The following is a 12,615-nucleotide window of genomic DNA, read 5'->3' as shown; positions in this document are numbered from 1 at the left end:
TGACACCTCTCCGAAGAGCCACAACAGGAACGCGGGGGAAAGGGTTTTAACCGGGGGATGATCAGCAGGCGGCGACAGCCCCAGCTCGGCCACGGCAAAACCTTCACCGCGTTCTTCCCGCACTCAGCCTGTCGCTGTTCCCCTTTCCTGCTCCTCGTCCGTCCTCGCCTTTCACCGACGACATCCGCACGCGGGCTGCCACTTTCTTACACAAATCGAATGACATGTATAAGTCGCACCAACTGCTGATTAAAATAATTAACTGAGAGAGCCCATGGCCGCTTCCCACACACGACACCCGCCTATCATCGTCCACAAGAGCCCGCACCGGGACCCCTGCCCGCCTCCCCCGGCCCCACCCAGTCACGCCGCGCCGCGGAGGGGTTGGCAGGGGGATCCCCGTTCACCTGCAGGAGCTGGAAGAGCCCCCGCTCCTCCGCGTAGGCGCCCGCAGGCGGCGGCCACGGCCGGGCCTCGCCCTCCGTCGCGGCCTCCGCCATGGCCGCCCCTAGCAACGCGACGCGTTGCTAACGAGACGTCATCACCGCGCGACGGGGAACGGCCCCGCTCCACGCGGGGGCGCGGCCAGCGCCTCGTTCGCTTCAACGCGAACGTGCAGACGTCATCGAACGGCGACCGTTGCCGGGGCCACGGCGGCGCGGTTGCCGCGGCAACGGCGGGGCTGAGAACCCGCAGTCAGCGCTGCCCGCCCGGTCTCCCGCACAGCCCCGTTCCACCTGGGGAGCTGCCACACCGCCGCCGCCCGCCCACCGGCCGGTAGGAGCCGCGGGGCCGGCCGGGGCGGGAGCGGGGCGGCCAGACCCGCCCGTACAGCGGGGTCCCGGCGGCGCGAACGGGCCGGGCTGCGGGCGAGGCTGCCCCGGGAGCTTCTGATCTGTCCGCAGGGTCCCAGTCAGCTCCGTGAGGAGGGGCAGGTTCGCCACGGCCCCGGCCCCGAGCGCTGAGGGCTTCGCGGGAGAGCTCCGGCCGGCTCCCGGTAACGGGAGAGCGTGGAAGCCGCTGGGGTCGTGCTTTTAGAGCCGGAAGAGAAGCCCCGGCTCCCCGCGGCCCCCCGCGCTTGATGCATTGCCGCATTATCTTTACAACACCCCCACTCGGGTTTATGGCATCTGATTGTCAGCGCTCCCCCCCTGGGCTCTCTGCCTCCCCTTGCAGCATCATTACCAGCTCCTTGACTTACTGCTTGGGGCTCTGGGACTGCAGGTCTTCCACACAATAGCTCTCTCCTCTTTTCCCTGCCTTTTACTTTTTTGATTTTTTTTGTTTTTTTGGTATGTTTCCACTATCCACAATTCCAACTCAGGCAACATGTAGAATTGCATAATTTCTAAAATGGCTTCCTTTGTCTCCTTTTCATCCCCCTATCCAGAAATAAGTAAACATGGATGAGATCGTGGAAACGCTAGGAAAGATCGAGCAGAAATACAAGATCTTCCAGCAGCAGCAGTTCACATTCATCAAAGCACTGAAACTCACGCAGGTGGAAGCCAATGATGTGGTCAGACCTGTGTCATCCATTAACCAGGTACAAATTATTGAGCACGATAGTTTAACACTGCTGAGGCACAACCAGAAACGCAATGTACAAGAAAACAATCAAACCAAGCCTCCTTCCCCTGCCACACTTGGAATCTGTAATCCTCAGCTCAGAGGAACCAGCATGCCTAGCTGGTGCTGCTCTATCTTTCTATAGTGCTTATTAAAAATAATGGCTGTGTTAGAGAGGGAAGCTGATGGATTGAGGGCTGAAAGCCCCAAGTGGGCAAGGGGTTTTTGGGCCTGGTAAGTGAATAGTCTTGGAATTTTTATAGCATGGTGTACTTAACAGTATAACTTAGATCATCTGGAGACAGGGCAGGGGGAAGAAAATTCTAAATAAAATCAAAATTGTGGATTTGAGACAGCAGAAGTCGGGCACAAAATCCAGATGGATGCCAAAGGCAGAGTGACAGCCAGGCTGCTGTGAGGATTAGGACACAGAAGAAGCTCGTTGTCTTTTCCAAGGGCTGCCTTTCCCTAAGAGAAGGGGTTTGGTTTTTTGCATTGAAGAGGATTGTGACAGACACTGCACTGAGCCATTTTCCCATTGAGGTGTTCTCAAACTTTACGCTGTTTTTAGAAGAATTAGTATTTTCCCCGTGTGCAGGTAGAGTGCTACAAGGACCACCACTGTCACAACTCCAGAGACAGGCGTGTACTCAACATGTTCATCTCCATCTGCAATGATCTCCGCAACCTCTGCCACAAGCTGGAAAAGGTTCATCCTGGGGACAGCGTGTCCAATGGCCTTTTGGAGAAGTGCAAAGTGCTCCTTAATGACAGCAACGACTTCACTGCCCTTCGAGCCACGTAGGTGCCTCCTCAGCTCAGCTCAGCTCAGCTCAGCTCCTGGGATTTGACTGTCGGTGCTGGGGGACTGGCACTGCACATTCCCAACTGGCTTCTCCACCAGTTGTGTCACAGCACCTTCCTGGCTTTAGTGAGGCTACAAGGTGCTGCCCAGGTTCCTGTTCCAGCGGTTGGGAAAACCCTGCCAGTGTCCATCCACAAACAGAGTGCTGGTTTGTTTGTCCATCCTTTTCCTGGTGCGTGGCAGGGCAGGTGAACGTCCCGAGGTCCGTGCAGTGTTCAGGCAGGTTACCTGCTCCTTCCTCCTGCTGCTCCTGTGCACAGAGCTCCTTTCTGCAGGGCAAGTGTCCTTTTTGTCCTCTCCAAGACTTCCAGATCTATGCCAGGGTGGTTTTTGGCAGGACTCATATATCCAAGTGCAATTCTAGCCATGCTTTTTTCTATCTGTTTTTGGGAAATGGCTGCCTGTGCAATCCTGCTCTTCCCTGGGGTGTCTGAGGGTTGGCTCCCAGGGTTGCCCTGCTGGGATTCCTCTGCCAATTGTTTCCCTCTGTCCCACAGCTACCCCCACGGTGTTGTGAACTACCTGAGCTTAGAGGAAGCAAAGGATGGTTATGGAGGGGTGGTGAGCCTCATCCCCATCGTTATAGACATTGTGAGGGAGTGGATAACCTACAGTAACAAGCACCTGCTGCTTAACGTGAGTCATGGACATGAAACATCCAAGAAGGAGACACCCACTTCCCAAACATCCCCTGCCAGGCACTTTGCATCTCAGACCTCCGTTAGTAACAAAAATACTGTGCAATTGCAGGATGGAGAATGCTCAAAGTGCAAGTATCAAGACCCACGTTTGAAAAATAAAGCTCCCTGGAGGCCACCAGGCAAACACCCCTATTAGAGGATGGATCAAAGCTCCTGCATTGTCTGTTCACCACCTAAAAGCACCTGGCTGATTAAATACTGTGAAATGAACACCAGAGATCCATTCTGAGTCCACTTTCTGAAGAGCTGCCCTGCAGCCAGCCTGTGACAGATGCCTTTTCTTTCCCTTGCTGAGATTTCCACTCTGCTGCTCATATCCCCACTGAAGGAGCTGTAACTGCAGCTGCTCCCTCGGGCCAGCACTGCAGTGGGAGCAGGGAACACTCAGGACTCATCAGGTTCTAATCCCTCCGACATGAATGTTGGACAAGTTACTTGAAATAGGATTTTACATTTTCTCAGCCTTCTTTCTGAGGAACATCCCCTTTGTGCCACAGTCAGCAGGGTGAAGAACCTGCCTGTCTGAAGGATGTGATGCAGAGCAGCAGCAGCCTGGGCATTATGGATTAGACACGTCTTTGACGTTTAGACTTGTGTCTAAAATTCCCTCACCCCCACAGACGGAGTTGGTTTAGCTGGACCACAGAATTCCTGTTTACAGGACTAATTTGCCACACACGGACACCCACTCATCACCTTCCTCCCCGCCTCCCCCGACCCCACCCAGTCACGCCGCGCCGCGGAGGGGTTGGCAGGGGGATCCCCGTTCACCTGCAGGAGCTGGAAGAGCCCCCGCTCCTCCGCGTAGGCGCCCGCAGGCGGCGGCCACGGCCGGGCCTCGCCCTCCGTCGCGGCCTCCGCCATGGCCGCCCCTAGCAACGCGACGCGTTGCTAACGAGACGTCATCACCGCGCGACGGGGAACGGCCCCGCTCCACGCAGGGGCGCGGCCAGCGCCTCGTTCGCTTCAACGCGAACGTGCAGACGTCATCGAACGGCGACCGTTGCCGGGGCCACGGCGGCGCGGTTGCCGCGGCAACGGCGGGGCTGAGAACCCGCAGTCAGCGCTGCCCGCCCGGTCTCCCGCACAGCCCCGTTCCACCTGGGGAGCTGCCACACCGCCGCCGCCCGCCCACCGGCCGGTAGGAGCCGCGGGGCCGGCCGGGGCGGGAGCGGGGCGGCCAGACCCGCCCGTACAGCGGGGTCCCGGCGGCGCGAACGGGCCGGGCTGCGGGCGAGGCTGCCCCGGGAGCTTCTGATCTGTCCGCAGGGTCCCAGTCAGCTCCGTGAGGAGGGGCAGGTTCGCCACGGCCCCGGCCCCGAGCGCTGAGGGCTTCGCGGGAGAGCTCCGGCCGGCTCCCGGTAACGGGAGAGCGTGGAAGCCGCTGGGGTCGTGCTTTTAGAGCCGGAAGAGAAGCCCCGGCTCCCCGCGGCCCCCCGCGCTTGATGCATTGCCGCATTATCTTTACAACACCCCCACTCGGGTTTATGGCATCTGATTGTCAGCGCTCCCCCCCTGGGCTCTCTGCCTCCCCTTGCAGCATCATTACCAGCTCCTTGACTTACTGCTTGGGGCTCTGGGACTGCAGGTCTTCCACACAATAGCTCTCTCCTCTTTTCCCTGCCTTTTACTTTTTTGATTTTCCCCTACGTTTTCCACTAGCCAACATAATTCCTACTCAGGCGCATCATAGAACTTGCACCGTTTCTAAAATGGCTTCCTTTGTCTCCTTTTCACCCCCCTATCCAGAAATAAACATGGATGAGGTAGTGGAAATTCTAAGGAAAATCGAGCAGAACTACAAGATCTTCCAGCAGCAGCAGTTCACATTTATCAGAGCACTGGAACACACCCGAGAGGAAGCCCACGATTTGATCAAACCTGTGTCATCCATAGTCCAGGTACAAATTATTCAGTACAAAGTGCTCCCTGCCCATGAGAGCAGGGACAGCACGGGGCTGGTGTGCCCCTGCAGCCTGCTCAGGGATGGAGAAGTGTTTTTACTGAAGGGAAGATGGACAAAAGCTCTCCAGTACTGTTTGTGTATAACTGAAGATGTGGGGATAGAAGCAGCTGTGGGAGGGCCTCCCATTATCTCCAAAGGAATCTCATGGCTGAGCTGCACTTTGTGGTTTGGTTTAACACTGCTGAGGCACAGCCAGAACCACAGGGTACAAGAAAACAATCAAACCAAGCCTCCTTCCCCTGCCACACTTGGAATCTGTAATCCTCAGCTCAGAGGAACCAGCATGCCTAGCTGGTGCTGCTCTATCTTTCTATAGTGCTTATTAAAAATAATGGCTGTGTTAGAGAGGGAAGCTGATGGATTGAGGGCTGAAAGCCCCAAGTGGGCAAGGGGTTTTTGGGCCTGGTAAGTGAATAGTCTTGGAATTTTTATAGCATGGTGTACTTAACAGTATAACTTAGATCATCTGGAGACAGGGCAGGGGGAAGAAAATTCTAAATAAAATCAAAATTGTGGATTTGAGACAGCAGAAGTCGGGCACAAAATCCAGATGGATGCCAAAGGCAGAGTGACAGCCAGGCTGCTGTGAGGATTAGGACACAGAAGAAGCTCGTTGTCTTTTCCAAGGGCTGCCTTTCCCTAAGAGAAGGGGTTTGGTTTTTTGCATTGAAGAGGATTGTGACAGACACTGCACTGAGCCATTTTTTTCCCATTGAGATGTTCTGAAACATTTTGCTGTTTTTAGAAGCACTGGTATTCCAGTGGTACTTGTTGGCAGAGGTGGAAGGGCTGCTTATGGTGGGGGTGACACCTGGTGGGGTGGTGACCTTAGAATTCCATGGACACATGGCCCTTTCTGTGACACCACACAGGGACTCGGTGGTGGCAAACTGTACCCCTGAGAGAGAAGGTGGGAAAGGGAAAAGAGCAAATTAGTGGGATGGACAGGGAACAGTTTGTACAGCACACCCTGGGGATGCACTGAGCAGAAGCCATACCCCTACTGAAGAAACTTCACCTGCAGACAAAAGCAGGCACCCATTTTAGTTCAGTGGGGAAAAATGTAGTGGAAATGGACCCTTAGGGACCATTTTTTATTCTTCTTACAAACCTGCTGAGAATTTGGCCAAGCACATTCCATGGCTCTTCTGTAAGCAGAGACTGTATCCATGTTGGAATAATTCCTTCCCTCTTGTCTTGGAATCTTCCAGAAAGCACTGGAGCTGTTGGAGCCCAGCTTAGCAGCTAACAAGCCACTCAGAGTTTTATATTTTGAAGAGCCTGTAATTTCCTTGGAGAAGATACTTAATGCCTTGGCACAGCATTTCCTCATGCAATGCCATCATGAGTAACACAACTGCTCAGGGCAAGCAGAGAATAGCACTGTTCTAACAGGTTAGCCAGGACAATTAAGGTAAAATGGGTTGAGTTTGAAGCAATGTGCCAAATAAAGAGGATGCACGATGCAAACACATCACTCCAAACCATTCCCAGTTTGGTGGCTGCCCTCACTTCCCAGCCTGCTCTGCCCAGCAGCTGTGGAAGGGGGCAGAGGCAGCAGGCAGACACCCCACACTGATTCAGCCTGTTCCTGCAGTGCTGCCAGCACAGGTGGGTTTGGCTGTGGCACTCCTGCATCTCTAAGGGTTAGGCAGGCTCAGTATTCTGATGGACTGATCCCTTACTCTAGCCTTCCCCAGTCATGAGGAATGACAGGAAAACATCCTGTGGTGCTCACACCTGTGCCACAAGAGAAAGTGGCTTCTCCTCGCTAACCTTCAGCAGCTTTGCAGCACGAGTTCAATGCAGTTTAACATCACTGACCTCTGTTTTTCCCCGTGTGCAGGTAGAGTGCTACAAGGACCACCACTGTCACAACTCCAGAGACAGGCGTGTACTCAACATGTTCATCTCCATCTGCAACGATCTCCGCAACCTCTGCCACAAGCTGGAAAAGGTTCATCCTGGGGACAGCGTGTCCAATGGCCTTTTGGAGAAGTGCAAAGTGCTCCTTAATGACAGCAACGACTTCACTGCCCTTCGAGCCACGTAGGTGCCTCCTCAGCTCAGCTCAGCTCAGCTCCTGGGATTTGACTGTCGGTGCTGGGGGACTGGCACTGCACATTCCCAACTGGCTTCTCCACCAGTTGTGTCACAGCACCTTCCTGGCTTTAGTGAGGCTACAAGGTGCTGCCCAGGTTCCTGTTCCAGCGGTTGGGAAAACTCTGCCAGTGTCCATCCACAAACAGAGTGCTGGTTTGTTTGTCCATCCTTTTCCTGGTGCGTGGCAGGGCAGGTGAACATCCCGAGGTCCGTGCAGTGTTCAGGCAGGTTACCTGCTCCTTCCTCCTGCTGCTCCTGTGCACAGAGCTCCTTTCTGCAGGGCAAGTGTCCTTTTTGTCCTCTCCAAGACTTCCAGATCTATGCCAGGGTGGTTTTTGGCAGGACTCATATATCCAAGTGCAATTCTATCCATGCTTTTTTCTATCTGTTTTTGGGAAATGGCTGCCAGTGCAATCCTGCTCTTCCCTGGGGTGTCTGAGGGTTGGCTCCCAGGGTTGCCCTGCTGGGATTCCTCTGCCAATTGTTTCCCTCTGTCCCACAGCTACCCCCACGGTGTTGTGAACTACCTGAGCTTAGAGGAAGCAAGGAATCGTTATGGAGGGGTGGTGAGCCTCATCCCCATCGTTATAGACATTGTGAGGGAGTGGATAACCTACAGTAAGCGGAAAGTGCTGTATGTTGTGAGTCATGGACATGAAACATCCAAGAAGGAGACACCCACTTCCCAAACATCCCCTGCCAGGCACTTTGCATCTCAGACCTCCGTTAGTAACAAAAATACTGTGCAATTGCAGGAAAAAGATTTCCAGAAATACCTAGCTGCAAATCAACGTCCTCAACAAAAGGCTCCCTGGAGGCCACCAGGCAAACACCCCTATTAGAGGATGGATCAAAGCTCCTGCATTGTCTGTTCACCACCTAAAAGCACCTGGCTGATTAAATACTGTGAAATGAACACCAGAGATCCATTCTGAGTCCACTTTCTGAAGAGCTGCCCTGCAGCCAGCCTGTGACAGATGCCTTTTCTTTCCCTTGCTGAGATTTCCACTCTGCTGCTCATATCCCCACTGAAGGAGCTGTAACTGCAGCTGCTCCCTCGGGCCAGCACTGCAGTGGGAGCAGGGAACACTCAGGACTCATCAGGTTCTAATCCCTCCGACATGAATGTTGGACAAGTTACTTGAAATAGGATTTTACATTTTCTCAGCCTTCTTTCTGAGGAACATCCCCTTTGTGCCACAGTCAGCAGGGTGAAGAACCTGCCTGTCTGAAGGATGTGATGCAGAGCAGCAGCAGCCTGGGCATTATGGATTAGACACGTCTTGGACGTTTAGACTTGTGTCTAAAATTCCCTCACCCCCACAGACAGAGTTGGTTTAGCTGGACCACAGAATTCCTGTTTACAGGATGCTAAGAAGGTCTCCCTTACCTGCCAGTGGCTACAGAGGCCAGTGTTCTTCAACTCTGCTCTGCTGCAGCCTCCTGCAGCTCCTCACACCACATAAACCCCTCACACTTGCTTGACTCCTGTGCTGTCAGACCTGGAGATTTAAAGAAGAGCAGAGTTAATTATGCTCTTTGTGTGTACTGACAATAGCCAAATGTGGACAAATCTCCCTGTGCTCCTCAGACCTCTACAAATAAAAGCCATTTCCAATCCATGTGATTCCTGTGGGATGTGGTGGAAGTATCGTGTTCAGATTGTTCCCGTTCAAATTGCAGATTAAGCTGACTGTGTTTTCCCTGTTTCAAGGCAAGGTTAGCATTAGGTTAGGCCAGATGTCCCACCCAAGAGGCAGGCCCATGATGGCCTGTGGGCTCAAAATATGGAGCATGAGGTCAGCACGTGGTCAGACCCTAGAGCCCTTCCTAAGTAAGTGTCCTCCCTGTGTCTGACTGCTCTTTTCCCCTCCCACAAGCAAATTACCTCCTGCTCTTTGCTTCATGCTGAATACACTCCTGAATAAACAATTTCTCCCTGCATTCTGGGCTGTTTTCTGTGAGAAAGCTTTTGCCTTAAAATCACCAGTTTTTGCCAACAGCAGCTAAAAACAGAAGGGTGAATTAATACAGAGAAAGGGCATAGGAAGGAATGACAGCTCAGATAAAATGGAAAGCATTTTCAGGAACATTTTTATTCCTCACATAACCCCACATTGTCTGCATTTTTTTCCTTTCCTCTACCCACTGCACTGCAATGCACCCACCCAGTCTGGAGCAAAGCCCTATTTTTAGGGAGATTTGATCCAACTGAACTGAACTGAACCTTGCTGAACTTAAAATGGGAACAGAGGGTCACAGAGTGACTCCTGGGTACTACTGGGGCCACAGCCAGTGGGATGTCAACATCACCCTCTCTGGCTTCACTTGAGATCCCTGGTGCAGAGGCAGCTTCAGGCTGAAAAGTCCAAGTTGTGGCAGCTGCCCCAGTGTGTTCCATGGTGCAGACAAGTGTCCAGTGACAGTTGCTGTCTTGGAAAGCTTTTCAGGACAAGCTGTGAGGACTAAACGATGACAAGTGTTCAGGACACAAGAGATGCTATTCCCAGATCTTGTTTCCAACCTTCTTGGCCCTGTCTCCTATGGTTTAAATTTGAACATACAGGCTGTGAGGAGACCAAAATTATCCTGCAGTTTGTAGCTCACTTTCAGCTTCCAGGGATGAGCACAGCACAAATAATTTGTCAGAAAACTCCTACCAAAGCCAGCCCACCACTGCTGCTCAAAACTCTGGTGCTGTTGTCATTTTGCACTTGACCAAGGTGAAAACAAAAAAAGTTCCCAAATTTTAATAAGATTCATACGCACAAAAAACAGTTCCCAAATATCAGTAATAATTTCTAGCCTAGCCCTATCCTTTCAGTCAGTGTCACACAGCCAAAATTTTACGAACCAAGCAGAAAAATGAGTGCATAAAACTTGCAGTCTGAGGTTTGATAATGACAAGACCAGAATCTGTTGGAAGACTGCAGAGTTAAGTCTCACAAAAACATCCAGACAAATTACTTAATTTCCATACAAGTTCTCCTCTTCAAGAGTGGATGGACACTTCAAAAGACAAAAAGATACAGCAAGAATTGTTTTCCTCTACTACAAATCAAGCTGTTTGAAGAATTTACATAAACAGGATGTAAATGCCAAACACAAAAGTGCAATAAAGTTTTACTTTAGCCTAGGTGAGCATAAAATTTCAAGATACACACTGAGAAATCGGGCAGGGCACCAGTCTGACTTTCCTACAGATCTGTCAGTCCAGGAAATAAATGCTGCTTTTTTTGTTCAAAGGCTGGAATAAAGATATGGAGTGGTAATAATAGATGATATCAACAGAATGGTGGCATCTGTATGAATTTATCTATGTGCTCCCCTTGATTCAGCTAAGGGTCAACCTAGGCTCTTGTCCAACGGAGGAACCTGATCAAGTTGAACATGTCCACACTCACTTCAGGGGGGTTGGACTGTATGAGCTTTAAAGGTCCCTTCCCACCCAAACAATTCTGTGATAAACCATTCTGTACGTTCAAGACGTGGGGCTCCAGCCTCACACACTGAGAGGACAGGACACAGCTCAGACCCCCAGCAGTTAAGATGAAGTGTCAGGAATGGTGGTGGGCTCTGGAGGGAAGCAGAAGGACGATTCAAGGGAGAGGAATGGCAGCATCCCAGAGCTGATGCTGAGCGAAGGGATGGGCTTGGCAGGGCCTCTAGCGGCCGCCTTTTAGCGGTGTCCAAACCTCTCACCAGCAACTTTCCAACAGCTCCACGAACCCCGCTGTCCCCCAATCCCAAATCCACAGGGTCTTTTCAACATTGGTTACAGGTATCCAAACCCTGGGATACAACCCAGGGCAGCTGTGGGGCCGCTGCCATTCCCAGAGCTGTAATTTCAGAAGAGCCACTGGCTGTTCCCTGTCACCACCACCCTGTGTCAGCTCCCCACATCATAAACACCCCGAGGCAGGACAGGTTTTCCTGGGAGTCCTGAATTGCCCTGGTGGTGGTGCAGCACCAGTTTGAGCTTTCAGTCAGCACAGCGAGCAGAGGCAGCTTGGCAGAAACCAGGAATAGCATCTGGCAGCCAGGAAAGATCAGCCAGCCCAAAACTGGAGTGAAAAGACCTCCAGGGAAAAAAATGGTTCAGCCAAGTAAAGCCCACAGACACCAAAATCATGATAACCATAAGTCAACTATTTGGAACAGTCTTGTCTGGAAAGGAAAGCCCATGGGAATGCAAACCAGGCTTCCTTTGTGGAGCTCCTGAGTACCAACAGATGAAGCAACTCAACTCCTCTGATTTCCTATTTTTAAAATCCACCATTGTGCTGGCAGCTAAGCAGTTCCAACAAATCAGGATCAACAGCAAAGACATTTTAATTTCCTGAATTTGAAATATTTCCTTCCCTAATATCTCCTGTATGTTTATCAGCTGTGCTATGAACTACCCAATGTACTATTTGGCATTAGTAAGTCAGGAAAGCACTTAATTTTTCTTTTTGTAAAACACTTCCACGGGTAATTTTCATTTAATGATTTTTTTTTACACTGGCAAGAGAACCTTAGCAATGTCAGGCTTAAGGGATGCCTTATTATGAACCCATTCTGTGTAAGGGCAAATTGAACTCACTTTGTGCTTTGTTTTCATTGTACTACCCCGAGCTGTAGAACTAATCCCAGTGCAGGAGTCCAAACAACTTTCTGTGTCACTGAATTCCAAGATGATGTTTATGGTTATTTTCTATATAAAATTCTCCATAAACATGACTTGGCCAAAGCATGTTCACAGTGTGTCACTTGCACAGCTTAGACCCTTGCCTCTGTTGCTCACATTTAAGAATTATACTCAGTCCTCAACTGGAATGTTGAGGCTTGTGTATGGATTACTAAACTGCTTTGAGCAATCTTTCAAATACTCATTTATTTCAAGAACAGGAAAAAAAAAAAAAAAAAAAAACAAAAACAAACAAACAAACAAAAAAAAAAACAATGAAAGACCAGAATCACTGAGAAAGTGCCCGTCTAGGAAAAAGGTAAAACAAGAGAACAACCTTACCTCACCAGGTTAAGCTTAGAACAAAGTGGCCCCAGAATTCCTTGTGGTCTGAGGCAATGTATGCACTGTGTGGAAGGGAAAAGTACAGACAGAGCCAACTCCTGACAGCAGCTCCAGCTTTGCAAACAAGGCTCTGACATTTCCAGCTATTAATTTCTCTAATCACTGTGCAGTCCTGGCCTGCAGGAGCAAGGCCGTGCAGAAGCTCACCCGCAGATTTGCAGCACTGAACTGTTTGCAGTTCATTTATGGATTACACTGGCACATTGTTGGTGAGTCTGTCTGCCACAGAAGAAAAAAAGGCTTTGGCTCCATGCAGAAAAATGAGCTTCTAAAGGTGAATCCTTTAGAAAAGGGGCAAAGGTGCAAAGGGGCAGCAGCACTGACCTGCTCTGGATTG

General features: G+C 51.2%; 3 protein-coding genes across 3 annotated transcripts in view; 2 read left to right on the top strand and 1 right to left on the bottom strand.

Annotated features, from left to right (window-relative positions):
• AK8 (adenylate kinase 8) overlaps positions 1-7,016 on the bottom strand; it is a 72,133-nt gene extending 65,117 nt beyond the window's left edge. The window contains exon 1 of the mRNA XM_062505422.1: positions 6,926-7,016. The gene's annotated coding sequence lies outside the window, so the exon portion shown is untranslated. The remainder of the gene's footprint in view (positions 1-6,925) is intronic.
• Positions 909-3,271, top strand: LOC134051808 (sperm acrosome-associated protein 9-like). The gene is made up of 3 exons (XM_062505804.1): positions 909-1,546; positions 2,168-2,370; positions 2,932-3,271. The coding sequence occupies exons 1-3, from the start codon at positions 1,403-1,405 to the stop codon at positions 3,269-3,271; spliced, it is 687 nt and encodes a 228-aa protein (XP_062361788.1). The 5' UTR covers positions 909-1,402.
• On the top strand, positions 4,893-8,046 carry LOC134051589 (sperm acrosome-associated protein 9-like). The gene is made up of 3 exons (XM_062505423.1): positions 4,893-5,036; positions 6,948-7,150; positions 7,707-8,046. Exons 1-3 carry the CDS (start codon positions 4,893-4,895, stop codon positions 8,044-8,046), a joined length of 687 nt encoding a protein of 228 aa, XP_062361407.1.
• The last annotated feature ends 4,569 nt before the right edge of the window (positions 8,047-12,615 follow it).

Source organism: Cinclus cinclus, chromosome 19 (assembly GCF_963662255.1).
Source record: "Cinclus cinclus chromosome 19, bCinCin1.1, whole genome shotgun sequence".
Taxonomy (NCBI): Eukaryota; Metazoa; Chordata; class Aves; order Passeriformes; family Cinclidae; genus Cinclus; species Cinclus cinclus.
Note: the sequence above shows the minus strand (reverse complement) of the source record. Positions and strands in the feature narration are given on the sequence as shown.

Bases quoted from the DNA above. Each gene is read 5' to 3' on its own strand.
- LOC134051808 (XM_062505804.1), top strand. From the start codon at position 1,403: ATGGATGAGATCGTGGAAACGCTAGGAAAGATCGAGCAGAAATACAAG. The intron at 1,547-2,167 runs GTACAAATTATT...CCCCGTGTGCAG, and splicing joins CTGTGTCATCCATTAACCAG to GTAGAGTGCTACAAGGACCA. The intron at 2,371-2,931 runs GTAGGTGCCTCC...TCTGTCCCACAG, and splicing joins TTCACTGCCCTTCGAGCCAC to CTACCCCCACGGTGTTGTGA.
- LOC134051589 (XM_062505423.1), top strand. From the start codon at position 4,893: ATGGATGAGGTAGTGGAAATTCTAAGGAAAATCGAGCAGAACTACAAG. The intron at 5,037-6,947 runs GTACAAATTATT...CCCCGTGTGCAG, and splicing joins CTGTGTCATCCATAGTCCAG to GTAGAGTGCTACAAGGACCA. The intron at 7,151-7,706 runs GTAGGTGCCTCC...TCTGTCCCACAG, and splicing joins TTCACTGCCCTTCGAGCCAC to CTACCCCCACGGTGTTGTGA.